The following is a 19,933-nucleotide window of genomic DNA, read 5'->3' as shown; positions in this document are numbered from 1 at the left end:
CACCGCCCCGGGCGCACCCACGTGACCTCACCCAGGCCAGCGGCCACATGCTCCTTCTCCACCAATGGTGGCCGCCCGAGCCGGGAGGCGGGTTGCTAGGCAACCTCCGTTAGGGGTGCCCGGGCCTACGGACCTGCAGTGTCCGGGCCTACAGTGTCCGGGCCTACACTATCCAGACCTACAGCGCCCCCGAGTCTACAGCGCCCCCCCTCCCCCCCCGGGCCTATATGGGACAAGGGCGGTCCCGTACGGGACAAACCATTTTCGACCAAAATGCGGGATGTCCTGGCCTAATGCGGGACAGTTGGCAACCCTAGGTTGGATAGACTAAGGACTGTTTTCTCTGGCACGTGGAGAGGTACACGGGTGGGAAGGATGTGGAAGGATATACCACTCCTGGCTGACTCCGTTCTATTGAACGTTGTCTTTTGTTTCGTTAGCTAAGAGATACAGCGTGCAAACAGGCCCTTCGGCCCACTGAGTCTGTGCCAGCCAGTGATCCCCGCACACTAACACTATCCCACACACACACACGAGGGGCAATTTTACCAAAGCTAATTAACCTACGAATCTGCATGTCTTTAGAGTGTGGGAGGAAACCAGGAGCACCCGGAGAAAACCCCACGCAGGTCACGGGAGAGAACGTGCAAACTCCGTACGGACAGCGCCAGTTAGTCAGGATGGAACCCGGGGCCTCTGGCGCTGTGAGGCAGCGGCTCTACCCGCTGCGCCACCGTGCCGCAACCACTTGGTGTCAATGCTTTCTACTCGGTCTCCCGTCGAGAAAGAGCGTGAGGGTGGAATGCAGGAGAGACGTGGTCCTGGGAGGGTCCGGCTCCTCTGAGCAAAGGCAGGAAATCGCCATGGATGTGGTGGGCAGGGTGCAGAGGGAGGTGGGGGAGGGGAATAGCTGGCGGGTCGAAGCGTTCTGGCTGAAACCCACCACTCGATTCGGCTCGAGAACAGAACACAGAATGAATGTAACATAAACACAGTTAATGCCGCGAAAGAGCTTCGCAGTGTGCTGCTGAAAGTAAACAGGGTCGAGTGTACTGGATTTAGTTTTTTTGTTTAGTTTAAAGAAAACAGGCCCTTCGGCCCACCGAGCCCGCGCCGACCAGCGATCCCCGCACAGTAGTTTAGTTTAGAGATAGTGTGGAATCAGGCCCTTCGGCCCACTGAGTCCGTGCCGACCAGCGATCCCCGCACACTAAACACTATCCCACACACACCTGGGGACAATTTACACTTACACCAAGCCGATCAACCTACAAACCTGCACGTCTTGGAGTGTTGGAGGGAAACCGGAGCACCCGGAGAAAACCCCATTGGGGGGGGGGAACGTACAAACTCCGTACAGACAGCACCGTGGTCAGGATGGAACCCGGGTCTCTGGCGCTGTGAGGGCGCAAACTCTGCCACCGTAGCCACCCTCATTGGATTGTAGCTCCAACTATTCCCCGATGTTTTCGCCAGTGCTGTGAGGATGTGAGTCAAATGTCGTTCCTCAGAGGCCCCTCTCCCCTCTCTCCACCCCCCCCCCTCCCCCCCCCCCCCCCCCCAGTTGTTTTCTACAGTAGAGAACAGCGAAGCACTAACAAGCTAAATTATCATCATGTGCTACGGGTGGAAGAATGTTTCTGAAAACCCCTTCACTAGAGGCTGGCACACGATGGCCTAGCTAGTAGGGCCGCTGCCTCAAGTCAAACCCGGGGTTTGATCCTGACCGCGGGCGCTGTCTGTACGGAGTTTGTACGTTCTCTCCCCGTGACCCGCCTGGGTTGCCTCCGGGTGCTCCGGTTTTCCCCCCCACACTCCCAAACGAGTTGCGGGTTTGCCGGTCCGCTGGCCCTCTGTAAAAGTGCCCTCGAAGAAAGTGGGATAACGTAGAACTCGTGTCAATGGGTGATTGGTGGTCGGCATGGACTCAGTGGGCCGAAGGGCCTGTCTCCACGTTGTACCTTTGCTAGTAGAACAATTGGGACATCGGCATTCAATGAATTGAATGGGTCAACAGTGTGTTGAGGTCGGAGGGGGGAGTTTGTACGTTCTTGGAGTAGTGTCAGGCCATTCGGCCCATCGAGTCTACTCCGCCATTCTCTCCCTCCTAACCCCGTGCTCCTGCCTTCTCCCCATAACCCCTGACACCCGTACTAATCAAGAACCTCCGCCTTAAAAATATCCAGCAGCTTGGTCTGTGCAATGAATTCCACAGATTCTCCACCCTCTGCCTCAAGAAATTCCTCTTGTCTCCTTTCTAAGTGAGGGAGGGGTGAGTGGTGGGCGGGGGGGGGGGGTGGGAGGGGGGGGGGGGAGGGAGGAACAGGCCGAACTTCGCCCATGACGACCGACATGCCTCATCTACACCGGCCCATCTGCCCGCGTTTGGCCCATGTCCCTCCAAACACCGTCCTGTCCCGCGTACCTTCAGGTTAGTTTAGAGAACAAGGCCCCTCGCCCACCGAGTCCGTGCCGACCAGCGATCCCCGCACATGAACCACTATCCTGCACACACTGGGGACAATTTACACTTATACCAAGCCAATTAGTCTACAAACCCGCATGTCTATTAAATTCCTTCCCCCATTCGCCATAAGCCTGTGTCCTCTGGTTCTCGGTTCCCTTACTCTGGGCAAAAGACTGCGCATTTGAGGAAGTCTCCAAATTTGAGGAAGGACATTCTTGCTATTGAGGGCGTGCAGCGTAGGTTTACTAGGTTAATTCCCGCGAATGGCGGGACTGTCGTATGTTGAAAGACTGGAGTGACTAGGCTTGTATGCACTGGAATTTAGAAGGATGAGAGGAGATCTTATACGAAACGTATAAGATTATTAAGGGGTTGGACACGTTAGAGGCAGGAAACATGTTTCCCAATGTTGGGGGAGTCCAGAACCAGGGGCCACAGTTTAAGAATAAGGGGTAGGCCATTTAGAACGGAGATGAGGAAAAACTTTTTCAGTCAGAGAATTGTGAATCTGTGGAATTCTCTGCCTCAGAAGGCAAGTGGAGGCCAGTTCTCGGAATGCATTCAAGAGAGAGCTGGATAGAGCTCTTAAGGATAGCGGAGTGAGGGGGTATGGGGAGAAGGCAGGAACGGGGTACTGATTGAGAATGATCAGCCATGATCACATGAATGGCGGTGCTGGCTCGAAGGGCCGAATGGCCTACTCCTGCACCTATTGTCTATTGTCATTTACGCGATCTATTCCTCACACGATTTTATACACCTCTATAAGATCACCCCTCATCCTCCTGCGCTCCAAGGAATAGAGTCCCAGCCTGCTCAACCTCTCCCGACAGCTCCAGCCCTCGAGTCCTGACAATACCCAACAACGTCGCCAGGGCAACAGGCCCTTCATGGTACAGGTCAAGAACCTTGCACTTACAAACTGGGAGTTGAAAATGGCGGCAAACTGCTTCACATTTGTACTGTATCTGAGATGCTTATCTGAGATGTGTCTAAGTGCTTCTGTATACTGTAGGAAGGAACTGCAGGTGCTGGTTTACACCGAAGACAGACACAAAATGCTGGGAGTAACTCAGGGGACGGGCAGCAACTCTGGAGAGAAGGAATGGGTGACGTTTCGGATCTAGGGGTCAAGAGAAGGGTCCCGACCCGAAACGTCACCCATTCCTTCTCTCCAGAGATGGTGCCTGTCCCGCTGAGTTACTCCAGCTTTATTGTGTCTTATCTTCAGTTGATGTTATGGTGATAGTCACAAAGTGCTGGAGTAACTCAGCGGGTCAAGCAGCATCTGTGGAGAACCATGGATAGGTGACGTTTCACAGAGTGCTGGAGTAACTCAGCGGGTCAGGCAGCATCTGTGGAGAACATGGATAGGTGACGTTTCACAGAGTGCTGGAGTAACTCAGCGGGGTCAGGCAGCATCTCAGGAGAGAAGGAATGGGTGACGTTTCCGGGTCGAGACCCTTCTTCAGACATGCATAGAGATACTTGGACTGAACTGCACCTGGAGTATTGTGTGCAGTTTTGGTCTCCTAACCTGAGGAAAGACGTTCTTGCCTTAGAGGGAGTACAGAGAAAGTTCACCAGATTAATGCCTGGGATGGCGGGACTTGCATATGAGGAAAGACTGGATAGACTGGGCTTGGACTCGCTGGAATTTAGAAGACTGAGGGGGAATCTTATAGAAACATATAAAATTCTTAAGGGGTTGGAGAGGCTAGTTGCGGAAGATTGTTCCCGATGTTGGGGGAGTCCAGAACTAGGGGTCACAGCTTAAGGATAAGGGGGAAGTCTTTTAGGACCGAGATGAGAAAACATTTCTTCACACAGAGAGTGGTGAGTCTGTGGAATTCTCTGCCACAGAAGGTAGTTGAGGCCAGTTCATTGGCTATATTTAAGAGGGAGTTAGATGTGGCCCTTTTTGCTAAAGGGATCAGGGGGTATGGAGAGAAGGCAGGTACGGGATACTGAGTTGGATGATCAGCCATGATCATATTGAATGGCGGTGCAGGCTCGAAGGGCCGAATGGCCTACTCCTGCACCTATTTTCTATGTTTCTAACTCTGTACAAAAATTAATCTTGCTGTACCTCGGTACACGTGACAACTATAGTACCATTAAATGATCGTGGGGGCGGGGGGGGGGGGGGTGGGGGGGGTGGTGGGGGGGGGGGGGGGGGGGTGGGTGGGTGGGGGGGGGGGGAGGGGGGGACAGGTAATGGAGCAGTAAGCTTTACAAACCACAGACGGAGGGGGAGGTGTTGGGTGGGGGGGGGGGGGAGGGACTGTGGATCAAAGGTTTTTCACAAGCAGGTTGTGTGGAGCCAGACAGTGAACAATCTCGCAGCCCACAGTCGGTGCCAGCAGTTCTAGCTGCTGCTAATTCCACTTTAATAGAGACTTGTCTGCCTGTGTGGGTGATAAGGATCGCTGTCCAGACCATTAGCCCTGGGTGTTAGCAGCCCCGCCAACATCCCGTCCAAAAGCCTCCATTGACTCTGGCTATAAGCAGCAGTGGCTCAGTGTGAGAACGAGCATGTAAAGACTCCCCCTCCCTCCCTCCCTCTCCCTCCCTCTCCCTCCCTTTCACTCACTCACTCCACTCACTCACTCACTCACTCACTCACTCACTCACTCACTCACTCACTCACTCACCTCACTCACTCACTCACTCACTCACTCACTCACCCTCACTCCACTCACCCTCCCTCCCACTCCCTCCCTCCCCACTCTCCCTCCCACTCTCCCTCCACTCTCCCTCCACTCTCCCCTCCCTCCCTCCCTCTCCCTCCCTCCCTCTCCCTCCCTTTCACTCACTCACTCACTCACTCACTCACTCACTCACTCACTCACTCACTCACTCACTCACCCTCCCTCCCACTCCCTCCCTCCCACTCCCTCCCTCCCACTCTCCCCTCCCTCCCTCCCTCCCTTGCAATGTGCTGGACACGTTTCCCTTCACACAGCTCATAAAAGGCCAAGGCAGTGCTTGCCCATGTTCGGTTTTACCCACCTGCCCATGACCGCATTTTCCACTATGGAGCTGGGTGGCGCGGTGGTCGGGCTGCTGCCTCACAGCGCCAGAGACCCGGGTTCGATTCTGACCACGGTTGCTGTCAGTACGGAGTTTGCACGTTCTCCCCGTGACCTGCGTGGGTTTTCTCCGGGTGCTCCGGTTTCCTCCCACACTCCAAAGACGTACTGGTTTGTAGGTCAATTGGCTTGGTGTACATGTCAATTGTCCAGAGTGTGCGTAGGATGCTGTTAGTGTGCGGGGATCGCTGGTCGGCGCGGACTCGGTGGGCCGAAGGGCCTGTTTCCGCGCTGTATCTCTATAAAGTCCAAGGGGCGATTGGCCTAATTGTGCTCTGACGTCTTCTGGGTTTGTGATGGGTTCTAACATCCTTGCTCGTTGTATTTACAGGCCGTATGTTCTTATTGGAGCTCCCAAGGCCAACACCAGCCAGCCGAACGTAACGGAGAGTGGCGCAGTTTACTCGTGCGCCTGGGGACAGAATGACACCGAATGCCAGCAGGTTCCTTTCGATCTAACAGGTGGAGTTTGGTTGAGTGGGAGTGCCGAGCTTGTCGTTGAACCCGAGCCCCTTCGTCCCCCCGTTCAACCCGAGCCCCTTCGTCCCCCCGATATCTGGGGGAAATCATTGGCACAATGATAGACACAAAAAGCTCAGGGCGGTCACGGTGGCGCAGCGGTAGAGTTGCTGCCTCACAGCGCCGGAGACCCGGGTTCCATCCCGACTACGGGCGCCGTCTGTACGGAGTTTGTACGTTCTCCCCATGACCTGCGTGGGTTTTCTCCGAGATCTTCGGTTTCCTCCCACACTCCAAACACGTGCAGGTTTGTAGGTTGATTGGCTCGGTAAATGTAAAAATTGACCCTAGTGTGTGTAGGATAGTGTTAGTGCGTGCGGGGATCGCTGGGCGGCGCGGACCCGGTGGGCCGAAGGGCCTGTTTCTGCGCTGTATCTCTAAATCTAAACTCGGGCAACCATCTCTGGAGAGAAGGAATGGGTGACGTCACGGGTCGAGACCCATCTTGCTAATTTTAATTTAGTTTACTGTCACGTGTACCGAGGTACAGTGAAAAGCTTCTGTTGCGTGCTAACCAGTCAGCGGAAAGACAACGCATGATTACAATCGAGCCGCCCACAGTGTACAGATACAGGGTAAGGGAATAACGTTCAGTGCAAGGTAAAGTCCGATCAAGGATAGTCCGTGGGTCTTCAATGAGGTGTCCAGCACTGCTCTCTGGTTGTGGTGGGATGGTTCAGTTGCCTGATAACAGCCGAGAAGAAACTGTCCCTGAATCTGGAGGTGTGTGTTCTCACACTTCTGTACCTCTTGCCCGATGGGAGAGGGGAGATGAGGGAGTGGCCGGGGTTTATGATTTGGGATTGTGATTATTATCATGATTACTAAAATATGTTGAAAAGCTTTGCTTTGCCCGTTGCCTAGGCAATTCAGTTAGGGCAGAGATAGGTAGATAGATTCTTGAGACAGGTGTCAAGAATTATGTGTGAAAGGTCGGCAAGGATCAACACACAAACTGAGGGGGTAGTGGTGGAGGCAGGGAGTCACAGAACAGCAAAGTAGTATTTGGAAGATATACTCAATATGCTGGAGTAACTCAGCGGGACAGGCAACATCTCTGGAGAGAAGGAATGGGTAACGTTTTGGAATTCTTTGGATCAACATTTGAATGAAGTCAGCGGATATTTCTAAGGCAGAGATAGATAGATTCTTGATTAGTGTCGGGTGTCGGGTTGTGGGGGGAAGGCAGGAGAAATGGGGTTGAGAGGGAGAGATGGATCAGCCGTGATTGAATGGCGTAGATGGGCTGAATGGCCTCATTCTGCTCCTATCACTTGTGAACTTGTGCCGTACATGAGCATCACAGGTCATGCTGAAGAGAAAATAAACAATCGGCAGATTATCGTGTTACAGCTACGGAGAAAGTGTCGGTCAAAAAAAGTGCAAGGGCTACATCGGGGTTGGTTGGGAGATCAGGAAATTTGCAGTTTATGGTATTGGTATCAGTTTATTATTGTCAAGTGTCCTGACATACAGTAGGAACATGGATAGGTGATGTTTCACAGAGTGCTGGAGTAACTCAGCGGGTCAGGCAGCATCTGTGGAGAACATGGATAGGTGACGTTTCACAGAGTGCTGGAGTAACTCAGCGGGTCAGGCAGCATCTGTGGAGAACATGGATAGGTGACGTTTCACAGAGTGCTGGAGTAACTCAGCGGGTCAGGCAGCATCTGTGGAGAACATGGATAGGTGACGTTTCAGGTGGAGGCCCTTCTTCAGTGTCTGAAGGGTTGTCTTGTTCTGAAACGTCAGTCTGAAGAAGGATCCCCACCCAAAATGGCACCTATCCATGTTCTTCACAGATGCTGCCTGACCCGCTGAGTTACTCCAGCACTCTGTGAAACGTCACCTATCCATGTTCTCCACAGATGCTGCCTGACCCGCTGAGTTACTCCAGCACATTGTGTCCTTTTGCGTATTAACCAGCATCTGCAGAACTTTGTTTCTAAATCAACAGTCAAGCCGTACACAACAGGTAGTGCAAGGAGAAAAATATCGGAGTGCAAAATTTAGTGATACGACTACTGAGAAAGTGCAGATAAAAAAAGTGCAAGGGTGCAATGAGGTAGGTTGGAAGATCAGCGCTACACCCTATCTTATGGAAGGGCCGTTCAGAAGCCTGATAACAGAGGGGAAGCAGCATTTCCTGAGCCTGGTGGTGCACGCTTTCAAGCCGGACGGGAGCGAGGAGAAGGGGGAATGACCCAGGGTGCTTGATGTTAACCCACTCATCCCCGGGATTGTTCTTGTGTGCCTCCTCTGACCCTCTCCGCAGCCAGCACATCCTTCCTCAACCACGGGGCCCCAAAGCCGCTCGCCAGACTCCAAACGTGGATCTCAACAGGCCCTGACCGACCAGCTGGGGGTTTATGTTCCAATTTTCAGGCTTCCAAACCATGTGGGTCTGCTTTTTGCCCCACTGAAGTTTGACCCAGGAGTGTTGATATTAAGATCCAGTGCTGATCTGCCTGCCAGCAGCGGGCACAGTGCCGGCGGGAGCGGGCGCGAGAAGAATGAGAGGAGATCTTATCGAAACGTATAAGATTATTAAGGGGTTGGACACGTTAGAGGCAGGAAACATGTTCCCAATGTTGGGGGAGTCCAGAACAAGGGGCCACAGTTTAAGAATATCATATCATATCATATATCTACAGCCGGAAACAGGCCTTTTCGGCCCTCCAAGTCCGTGCCGCCCAGTGATCCCCGCAAATTAACACTATCCTACACCCACTAGGGACAATTTTTACATTTACCCAGCCAATTAACCTACATACCTGTACGTCTTTGGAGTGTGGGAGGAAACCGAAGATCTCGGAGAAAACCCACGCAGGTCACGGGGAGAACGTACAAACTCCTTACAGTGCAGCACCCATAGTCAGGATCGAACCTGTGTCTCCGGCGCTGCATTCGCTGTAAAGCAGCAACTCTACCGCTGCGCTACCGTGCCGCCCTAAGGGGTAGGCCATTTAGAACGGAGACGAGGAAAAACTTTTTCAGTCAGAGAGTTGTGAATCTGTGGAATTCTCTGCCTCAGAAGGCAGTGGAGGCCAATTCTCTGAATGCATTCAAGAGAGAGCTGGATAGAGCTCTTAAGGATAGCGGAGTCAGGGGGTATGGGGAGAAGGCAGGAACGGGGTACTGATTGAGAGTGATCAGCCCTGATCACATTGAATGGCGGTGCTGGCTCGAAGGGCCGAATGGCCTCCCCCTGCACCTATTGTCTGTTGTCTATTGGCTACCGGGAATGTGACCGAGCGCAGGCTCCATTTGGATGGACGAGGGTAGGCCGCTCCTGTTGCTAGGCGACGAGCTGTGGTGAAGAAGTGGATGGCTGTGTTCATTTTCTCTTTCCTTTTTTAAAAAAAACAAACCCCATAAGAACCGTGGCTCGGGTTTGGTGTTTGGTCCCGGCTCCTCGCTGACAAACCACTGCACATTTTTAATTCCCTTCCGGCTCAGACTTTTCTGTCTCTGAAAAAATAAATGATTGCAACATGTGGCAGAGCGATATGGAAACCAAATGGGAATTCTCTTCTAGTGGGTCTTTGTGCTAACTGAGGGAAATATGTGAATCGGAGCCAAGACCATCGAGCACAGTAGTTGTGGAGCAAGCAAAGCTTTGCCTCCCTTGGATGCAGTGATTTTTCTTTTTGTGTGTGGGGTATTCAAAGTTTAGCTGTAACTCTTAAGAATCGGGCAGCGCGGTGGCGCAGCGGTAGAGTTGCCGCCTCACAGCGCCAGAGACCCCGGTTCGATCCTGACCACGGGTGCTGTCTGTACGGAGTTTGTACGTTGGCGCAGCGGTAGAGTTGCCCCCTCAGAGCGCCAGAGACCCCGGTTCGATCCTGACCACGGTTGCTGTCTGTACGGAGTTTGTACGTTCTCCCCGTGACCCGCGTGGGTTTCCTCCCATACTCCAAAGACGTGCAGGTCTTTGTAGGTTAATTGGCTTGGTGTAAGTGTAAAATTGCCCCTAGTGTGTGTGTGTGTGTAGGGTGGTGTCAATGTGCGGGGATCGCTGGTCGGCGCGGACTCGGTGGGCCGAAGGGCCTGTTTCCGCGCCGTATCTCGAATCTAAACTGAGCTAAACTAAGTTAGGGAAGAGGCATTGTTTTTAAGTTTGCATAAGCCATCGCTGTTGACGTCAAAGCTCGGCCTGCCTACTGAGGTGTGAGGGTAGGGGTGCCAACTTCCTCGCTCCCAAATAAGGGACAAAAGGTGACGTCACCGCCCCGCGCCCCACGTGACCTCGCCCGCCCACCCAGCGGCCACGTGCTCCCGCTCCACCAATGGCGGACGCCATTGGTGGAGCGGGAGCACGTGGCCGCTGGCTGCGTGAGGTCACGCGGGGCGGTGACGTCACCTTTTGTCCCTTATTTGGGAGTGGGGAAGTAGGCAACCCTACTAATACGCGACAAGGGCGGTCCTGTATTTAGCCCAGAATACGGGATGTCCCGGCTAATGTGGGCGTCTCCCCCCGACCCTCCTGTGTTCCCCGTTGTTCCCCCCCTCTTCTGCTCATTTGCTTGCGTGAGTGAAAGGAGTGGACTGCAGGCCCACACATCCCCACCGACCCCCGACCCCTCTCGTCAAAGGCCACCGCCCGCAGTCTGTTCCCGTGGCAACCGCGGCGGCTCCGTTCTTCAGCAAAACCCCCACCGTGGGTGGGAGTGGGAGGAGCGGGGGGGAGGAGGACAACGCCGACGGCAGTGGCCGTCTCATCATGAGTGCCTCTCGCACGCTCGGAGTGTAATCCTGATCTTCCAACCTACCTCACTGTGTTCCGTGCACTTTTTTCTTTTAATTTGCACCGTTGCACTTCAGTGGAGCAGCAGGAGGCACGGTGGCGCAGCGGGTAGAGCTGCCGCCTCACAGCCACAGATACCCGGGTTCCATCCAGACTACGGGTGCTGTCTGTCCAGAGTTTGTACGTTCAACCCGTGACATGCGTGGGTTTTCTCCGGGTGCCCCGGTTTCCTTCCACCCTCCAAGGATGTACAGGTTTGCAGGTTGATTGGCTTGGTATAATGTTAAATTGTCCCTAGTGTGCCATGCAACTTAGTTTAGTTTAGAGATACAGCATGGAAACAGGCCCTTTCGGCCCACCGGGTCAATAGACAATAGACAATAGACGCAGGAGTAGGCCATTCAGCCCTTCGAGCCAGCACCGCCATTCAATGCGATCATGGCCGATCACTCTCAATCAGTACCCCGTTCCTGCCTTCTCCCCATACCCCCTCACTCCGCTATCCTTAAGAGCTCTATCCAGCTCTCTCTTGAAAGCATCCAACGAACTGGCCTCCACTGCCTTCTGAGGCAGAGAATTCCACACCTTCACCAGCGATCCCCGCACTCTAACACTATCCTACACCCACTAGGGACAATTTTTTTTGCATTTACCAAGCCAATTAACCGACATACCTGCACGTCTTTGGAGTGTGGGAGGAATCCGAAGATCTTGGAGAAAACACACACAGGTTTTATACCAAGCCAATTAACTGACGAACCTGCACGTCTTTGGAGTGTGGGAGGAAACCGGAGCACCTGGAGAAAACCCACGGGGAGAACGTGCAAACTCCATATGGACAGCACCCGTAGTCGGGATGGAACCCGAGTCTCCGGCACTGCATTAGCTGTAAGGCGGCAACTCTACCGCTGCGCCACCGTGCCGCCCCTGGGCCCAGTTTATCTTTGAGTCCTTTGGCCCTTGTTAAAACTGAGGCTTCGGCCCTCTTGAAAGAGGCAATGATACAACCAGAACCTTGTTTTGCAAAGGACACCGTTTATCTGAATTGAAAAACAATGTAAAAATGCATAGTTTGCCGTTGTTTCAACTTTAACAATGCACCGCAACTTCTTGTTAAACTTTTGACCCGAGGATTCGCTCGCATAGCTGTGAGGGTTCTTTGGAGGGGGAAAAAAAAGGCACATTCTCTGCTGAAACAACTGCAGGAAATGCCTCGTTTACTGCCGCAGAGCTCGTGGCCTGCAGTGAACCTTGAGTGGAGACCAGGGGGGAGCGAGAGGTTGTGATCCCTGATGGGTTCATCCGCCATTGTGCATATTTGAGTGGATGGAGTTGCTTCCTGAAGGGGAGAAGGGTCTCGACCCGAAACGTCACCCGTTCCTTCTCTCCAGAGATGCCGCCTGACCCGCTGAGTTCCTCTTTTTGTGTCTACCTTTGGTTTAAAGCAGCATCTGCAGTTCCTTCCTGCACGTCCTGTTATTATCTCCATGTCGTGGTGGGGAGGGGGGCGGGGGGAGGGGAGGGCGGGGGGGGGCGGGCTTCTTTAACGTTGCTGTCTTGTGGTTCTTTATTAGCATTGTGGCACAGTGAAACTCTTTGTTTACGTGAGTAATTCCCACACACGAGCACAATCCCAGATGAAGCCCATGTGTGAGAGTGGCTGGGTTTTCGAGAGATGCAGTGTGGGAAACGGGCCCTTCGGCCCGCTGAGTCCATGCTGACCCGCGATCGCCGCGTCCACCGGCGTCCTCTTCCACGCGAGGGACAATTTGACAAAGGGCCACTTAACCCACAAACCTGCACGTCTTTGGAATGTGGGGGGGGGGGGAATCTTTCCAACATGGGATCGTACAGCATGGAAACTGCCCTCGGCCCAACTCTGCATTAGAATGAATCAATCCCAATCCCAAATGATCCCCGACCTCTGCTTTACACCGGAGATAGACACAGAGCGCTGGGGCAACTCAGCTGGACAGGCAGCATCTGTGGAGAGAGAAGGAATGGGTGACGTCTCGGGTCGAGGCCCTTCCTCAGACTGAAGAGTCGAGAGGAGAGGGAGACGAGAGATATGGAAGGGTGGGGTGTGAAAACGAGAGATCAAAGGGGACGGAGATCAAGGAAAGTGTTCCCTGCGCATGGTGGTTGCTTTCTCTGCTCTATGCTAACCCGTAGATGTGCTTTCACTTGTAGGTAACCGGCTGTATAATGAGACTGAAGCCATGGAGCTGAAATCAAACCAATGGTTTGGAGCCACGATCCGATCCCACAACCACACCATCCTGGTGAGTGCCGTTTCTCTGGGAATGTTTTCCAATGTGTCCGTCCTTCCCACCATCCCAGTGGAGTTGGCACCACGAGGGTTACCTCACTCCCAAGTAAGGGGCAAAGGGTGACGTCACCGCCCCGCGCCCCCACCCAGCCGGCGGCCACGTGCTCCCGCTCCACCAATGTAGGCCGCCGGGGCCAGGAGGCGGGTTGCTAGGCGACCTCCGCTAGGCGAGCACAGCCGACCACGCTCCCCGAAAACACTCCTACAGTGTCCTGACCGACAGCGGCCCCTGGGCCTACAGAGGCTGGGCCTACAGCGTCCGGGCCTACAGCGTCCGGGCCTACAGCGTCCGGGCCTACAGCGTCCGGGCCTTCAGCGTCCGGGCCTACAGCGTCCGGGCCTACAGCGTCCGGGCCTACAGCGTCCGGGCCTACAGCGTCCGGGCCGACAGCGTCCGGGCCTACAGCGTCCGGGCCTACAACGTCCGGGCCTACAGCGTTCGGGCCTACAGCGCCCCACGGGCCTAATACGAGACAAGGGCGGTCCCGTACGGGACAAACCAATTTAGCCCAAAATACGGGATGTCCCGGCTAATACGGGACAGTTGGCAACCCTAGGCACCACAGTGGAGCCATCTGGAAACTCACAGATGGAGTTAGAGCCACATTTGGCCATGCAGCTAGGGTGTATACTGAGTATCGTTTGTTTTTTTTAACCAAGAATAATTCATTCAATATGTACAATGCTAAATGATTCAAACCAAAGCCCACCACCATAGTACAAGTCAAACAAATATCCTTAAATTACTATTTCCCCATCCTTGCCAAGGATGTATTTCACCCCCCCAGCGGTTTCCCGGAAATCCCCCAGGGTGCCCGTGGGCAGCGCGTGTTCCCTCTCTAACGCCGCCCGGGCGCGGACGGACGTAACCCCGGGAAAAGGGGCAGGCAGCCGGCTCGGGCAGAGCCCTCTTCAGCCTGGCGCAGTGACTCGCGGACGGCCATCTTGGCCAGGCCCAGGAGCAAACCCAACCCAACCCAACCAGGACATCCTCAGCCCCACCCTCTCCCCAGCTACGCACACAGGGGTGGCCAAAGATGAGGGGGGTGGGTGTGAAGGGCAGCCAGAAGGCAAGGAGCAGCCCCTGTAGATATTGGAGCAGGGGGCTACAACCTCACGCGCTCCATGTAAATACGGAGTATAGCAGGAGACTGAGAACACATCCTTGCAGGGCACTGGTCACAGAGTGATACAGAGTGTAAACAGGCCCTTCGGCCCGTCTTGACTACACCAGCCAACATGCCCCATCTACACTAGTCCCACCTGCCTGCGTTTGGTCCATATCCCTCCAAACCTGTCCTATCCATGTCCCTGTCTAACTGTTTCTTAAACGTTGGGATGGTCCCAGCCTCCTCCACTACCTCCTCTGGCAGCTCGTTCCACACACCCACCACCCTCTGTGTGGTAAAGTTGCCCCAGTGTTTCCACGCTGTGTCACTCTATGACTCTCCAGATCAAGTTTTGTCCCCATCCTGTGTCGGGCCCTCTGCATATTGCCTGAGCAAACTCCCCCGAACACATTTGCCAAAAGTGTCGGGGCATTGAGTACAAGAGTCCGCGGGTCTGGTAGAGTTGCCGCCTTACAGCGCATGCAGCGCCGGAGACCCGGGTTCCATCCCGACTACGGGCGCCGTCTGTGCGGAGTTTGCACCTTCTCCCCGTGACCTGCGTGGGTTTTCTCCGAGATCTTCGGTTTCCTCCCACGCTCCAAAGACGTGCGGGCTTGTAGGTTAATTGGCTGGGCGACTGTAAAACTTGTCCCTAGTGGGCGTAGGATAGTGTTAGTGTGTGCGGGGATCGCTGGGCGGCGCGGACCCGGTGGGCCTTCCTTTCAGGAAGGATGTGGGGGCTTTGGAGAGGGGGCGGAGGAGGTCCATCACAATGCTGCCTGGATTAGAGGGCACTAGCTACAGGGAGAGGTTGTACAGGCTTGGGTTGTCTTCTCTGGAACGCCAGAGGATGAGAGAAGTTTATACAACTACTAGACAAAGTGGACCTGTTGGGCCCAGACCTCTCCTGCATTAGACAATGGACAATAGACGCAGGAGGAGGCCATTCGGCCCTTCGAGCCAGCACGCCCCGCTATTCAATGTGATCATGGCTGATCATTCCCAATCAGTACCCCGTTCCTGCCCTCTCCCCATACCCCCTGACTCCGTCCGCTATCCTTAAGAGCTCTATCTAGCTCTCTCTTGAATGCATCCAGAGAATTGGCCTCCACTGCCTTCTGAGGCAGAGAATTCCACAGATTTACAACTCTCTGACTTAATTTTTTTTTTTCCTCATCTCAGTTCTAAATGGCCTACCCCTTATTCTGAAACTGTGGCCCCTGGTTCTGGATTCCCCCAACATTGGGAACATGTTTCCTGCCTCTAACGTGCCCAACCCCTTAATAATCTTATACGTTTCGATAAGATCCCCTCTCATCCTTCTAAATTCCAGTGTATACAAGCCTAGTCGGCACGGTAGCGCAGCGGTAGAGTTGCTGCTTTACAGCGAATGCAGCGCCGGAGACTCAGGTTCGATCCTGACTACGGGTGCTGCACTGTAAGGAGTTTGTACGTTCTCCCCGTGACCTGCGTGGGTTTTCTCCGAGATCTTCGGTTTCCTCCCACACTCCAAAGACGTACAGGTATGTAGGTTAATTGGCTGGGTAAATGTAAAAATTGTCCCTAGTGGGTGTAGGATAGTGTTAATGTACGGGGATCGCTGGGCGGCACGGACTTGGTGGGCCGAAAAGGCCTGTTTCCGGCTGTATATATATGATATGATGATATGATCGTCGCTCCAGTCTTTCAACATTGGTGCAGCACTCTGTCCTCCCCTCCCCCCCCCCCCTCTCTCTCCTCAACCCCCACTCCACCTTCCCCTCTCCCCCCTCCTCCTCCCCTCCTTTTAAACTTTAAAATGTGAATAACTTTAAAAATATAACACCGATTTCTATAAAACTACTTGCATTATCACTAAAGTGACAATGGTGAGTAAGGTGGGGCTAAAATTGTCGCGCTATCGTGTAGCGTTTTGGCTGAAGTTCAGTCACAAACAAGATAACAAACAAGAGTTTTAGTATGTAGATGAGAGGCATAGATAGGGTAGACAGTGGGAACCTGCCGCTGTGTAACACTGGGGTGTGCTGGCTTATCAGTGGGTGCAGTATTGGAGTGCACAGTGGTATATCGTGGTTCATTTTGTCAGTCTTGCCTGTACACACTGCTGCTGTGTTGCTGCATGAAATGGATTCAGTTTGTGTGCTGCATTCACAGGCTGCAGAGGTCTGCATCTGCTTTGTATTAGCCATCAGTAACAAGAGACCCCCCTGTCAATCTGCGCTGCACGATTGTTCACTGGGCCCAATGCTGTGAGAGAGGCTCCATTGCCATAACTGTGTGTGAGTGTGTGTGGGTCTGTGTGTATGTGTGTATGTGTGTGTGTACACATGCGTGCGTGTATGTCTGTGTGTGTACGTGCGTGTGTGTACGTACGTGCGTGTCTGTGTGTGTGTACGTGCGTGTGTACGTACATGTGTCTGTGTACGTGCGTGTGTGTCTGTGTACGTGTGTGTGTGCGTGTGTGTCTGTGTGCGTGTGTGTCTGTACGTGCATGTGCGTCTGTGTGTATGTGCGTGTGTGTGTATGTCTGTGTGTGTGTAGGTGCATGTGTGTACGTGCGTGTGTGTCTGTCCCCGTGTGTCTGTCCCCGTGTGTGTCTGTCCCCGTGTGTCTGTCCCCGTGTGTCTGTCCCCGTGTGTCTGTCCCCGTGTGTCCGTCCCCGTGTGTCTGTCCCCGTGTGTGTCTGTCCCCGTGTGTGTCTGTCCCCGTGTGTGTCTGTCCCCGTGTGTGTCTGTCCCCGTGTGTCTGTCCCCGTGTCTCTGTCCCCGTGTGTGTCTGTCCCCGTGTGTCTGTCCCCGTGTGTCTGTCCCCGTGTGTCTGTCCCCGTGTGTCTGTCCCCGTGTGTCTCTGTCCCCGTGTGTCTCTGTCCCCGTGTGTGTCTGTCCCCGTGTGTCTGTCCCCGTGTGTCTGTCCCCGTGTGTCTGTCCCCGTGTGTCTGTCCCCGTGTGTCTGTCCCCGTGTGTCTGTCACCGTGTGTCTGTCCCCGTGTGTCTGTCCCCGTGTGTCTGTCCCCGTGTGTCTGTCCCCGTGTGTGTCTGTCCCCGTGTGTGTCTGTCCCCGTGTGTCTGTCCCCGTGTGTCTGTCCCGATTGTAATCATGTATTGTCTTTCCGCTGGCTGGATACCACGCAACAAAAGCTTTTCACTGTACCTCGGTACAGGTGACAATAAACCAAAGGGCACGGTGGCGCAGCGGGTAGAGCTGCTGCCGCACAGCGCCAGAGACACGGGTTCCATCCCGACTACGGGCGCTGCCTGTACGGAGTTTGCACGTTCTCCCCGTGACCTGCGTGGGTTTTCTCCGGGTGCTCCGGTTTCCTCCCGCACTCCAAAGACGTGCGGGTTTGTAGGTTAATTGGCTTGGTGGATGTATAAATTGTCCCTAGTGTGTGTGTAGGATAGTGTTAGTGTGCGGGGATCGCTGGGCGGCGCGGACTCGGTGGGCCGAAGGGCCTGCTTCCGCGCTGTATCTCTAAACTAAACTAAAGTGGGCTGAGTGTCTCAGTGAAGTTCAGCCGTCAGTGGGCCGTGCTTGTTGCTGGATCTCGATCAGGAGGTAGTCACAGAGTGCTGGAGTAACTCAGCGGGTCAGGCAGCATCTGTGGAGAACATGGATAGGTGACGTTTCACAGAGTGCTGGAGTAACTCAGCGGGTCAGGCAGCATCTGTGGAGAACATGGATAGGTGACGTTTCACAGAGTGCTGGAGTAACTCAGCGGGTCAGGCAGCATCTGTGGAGAACATGGATAGGTGACGTTTCACAGAGTGCTGGAGTAACTCAGCGGGTCAGGCAGCATCTGTGGAGAACATGGATAGGTGACGTTTCACAGAGTGCTGGAGTAACTCAGCGGGTCAGGCAGCATCTGTGGAGGACATGGATAGGTGACGTTTCGGGTCGAGACCCTTCTTCAGACCGAGTCTGTGTGAGTGTGTGTGTGTGTGTGTGTGTGTGTGTGTGGATCTGAGGAAGGCTCTCGACCATCAGGTGGGTGTTGGTGGTGGGGGGGGGGGGGGGGGGAATTCCCTGCGTGCGTCCGTCCGTCCGTCCTCTGAGCGGCTGTGTGTGTCTTTCAGGCCTGTGCCCCGCGCTACACGTGGAGACAGAACCTGCAGAACAACGAGCTGGTGGGGACCTGCTACCTGTCCATCGGCAACGTCAGCCACGTGGTGGAGTACGCGCCCTGTCGCACGAGTAGGTGCTACCTTGCGTGTCCCTCCGTTTCAACGCGGGCCTTTACGGGCGGCCGCCATTGGTGGAGCGGGAGCACGTGGCCTCTGGCTGGGCGAGGTCACGTGGGGGCGCGGGGCGGTGACGTCGCCCTTTGTCCCTTATTTGGGAGTGAGAAAGTTGGCGACCCTACTAATACAACCTACAAGAACGGTCCCGTACGGGACAAAGCAATCTAGCCCAAAATACGGGATGTCCCGGCTAACACGGGACAGTTGGCGACCCTCGACCCGGGCTCCATCCTGACCAGGGGAGCCGTCTTGAGTGCGACGTTTTCCACAATCCAATGTAGCTCCTTAAACGTGGCGCAGCTGGGTAGAGTCGCCCCACCGCGCCGGAGACCCGGGTTCCATCCCGACTACAGGCGCTGTCCGTACGGAGTTTGCACGTTCTCCCCTGACGTGACCTGCGTGGGTTTTCTCCGGGCGCTCCGGTTTCCTCCCACGCTCGAAAGACATGCGGGTCTGCAGGTTAATTGGCTCCGGTAAAAATGTAAATTGTCCCTGGTGCGCGTGGGATAGCGTTAGTGTGCGGGGATCGCTGGGCGGCGCGGACCCGGTGGGCCGAAGGGCCTGTTTCCGCGCTGGTTCTCTAAACTAAACTAGTGCGTGATCGGGCGATCGCTGGTCGGCGCGGTCTCGGTGGGCCGAAGGGCCTGTTTCTCCAAACAAGAGCTAATTGTGCTGTTGATGTTTTGACAGGTTGGCATTCCCCTTCTGGGCGTGGCTTCTGCCAGGCCGGCTTCAGTGCCGACTTAACGGAGGTAAGGGAGTATTGGCTCCTCGCGGTAGTCATCCAGGTTTAAATCGAAGACGGGCACAAAGTGCTGGAAGCAGCCCAGCGGGACAGGCAGCATCTCCAGAGAGAAGGAATGGCTGGCGTTTCGGGTCGAGACCCTTCCTCGGACCGAAACGCCACCCATTCCTTCCCTCCAGAGATGCTGCCTGTCCCGCTGGGCTGCTTCCAGCACTTTGTGCCCGTCTACGGATTAAACCAGTTTCTGCAGTTCCTACCTACACATATGGATGGGACAGGTTTAGAGGGACACTAAACCAAGTGGAGCCGTTGGGCCCCAACCTCTCCTGCATTGGTGCAGCACCCTCTCCTCCCGGGAATTGCAAAGAGAAAACGTGCCAGGAGATTGCAGGCAGCTGCAGGGCGAATCAAGTTGTCAAAGTAGGGCACGTTAATGTTAACGTTCCCAATATAGACTGGGAATGTCGGAGTGCAAAAGGCTCACACGGGATGGCATTTGTCAATGTGTTGAGGAATGTCCCCTCAGCTAATATGTAGACTGTGCGCAGTTTTGGTCTCCAAATTTGAGGAAGGACATTCTTGCTATGGAGGGCGTGCAGCGTAGGTTCACCAGGTTAATCCCCGGAATGGCGGGACTGACGTATGTTGAAAGACTGGAGCGACTGGGCTTGTATACACTGGAATTAA

General features: G+C 54.5%; 1 protein-coding gene across 1 annotated transcript in view; it reads left to right on the top strand.

Moving 5' to 3' along the window:
• Nucleotides 1–19,933, top strand: part of LOC144611966 (integrin alpha-5-like) — a 34,846-nt gene that overhangs the window by 11,278 nt on the left and 3,635 nt on the right. The window contains exons 2-5 of the mRNA XM_078431323.1: nucleotides 5,891–6,021; nucleotides 13,016–13,107; nucleotides 18,337–18,454; nucleotides 19,192–19,253. Coding sequence (XP_078287449.1) covers nucleotides 5,891–6,021; nucleotides 13,016–13,107; nucleotides 18,337–18,454; nucleotides 19,192–19,253 — 403 coding nt within the window. The remainder of the gene's footprint in view (nucleotides 1–5,890; nucleotides 6,022–13,015; nucleotides 13,108–18,336; nucleotides 18,455–19,191; nucleotides 19,254–19,933) is intronic.

This window comes from Rhinoraja longicauda, chromosome 42 (genome assembly GCF_053455715.1).
Source record: "Rhinoraja longicauda isolate Sanriku21f chromosome 42, sRhiLon1.1, whole genome shotgun sequence".
Classification (NCBI taxonomy): domain Eukaryota; kingdom Metazoa; phylum Chordata; class Chondrichthyes; order Rajiformes; family Arhynchobatidae; genus Rhinoraja; species Rhinoraja longicauda.
Note: the sequence above shows the minus strand (reverse complement) of the source record. Positions and strands in the feature narration are given on the sequence as shown.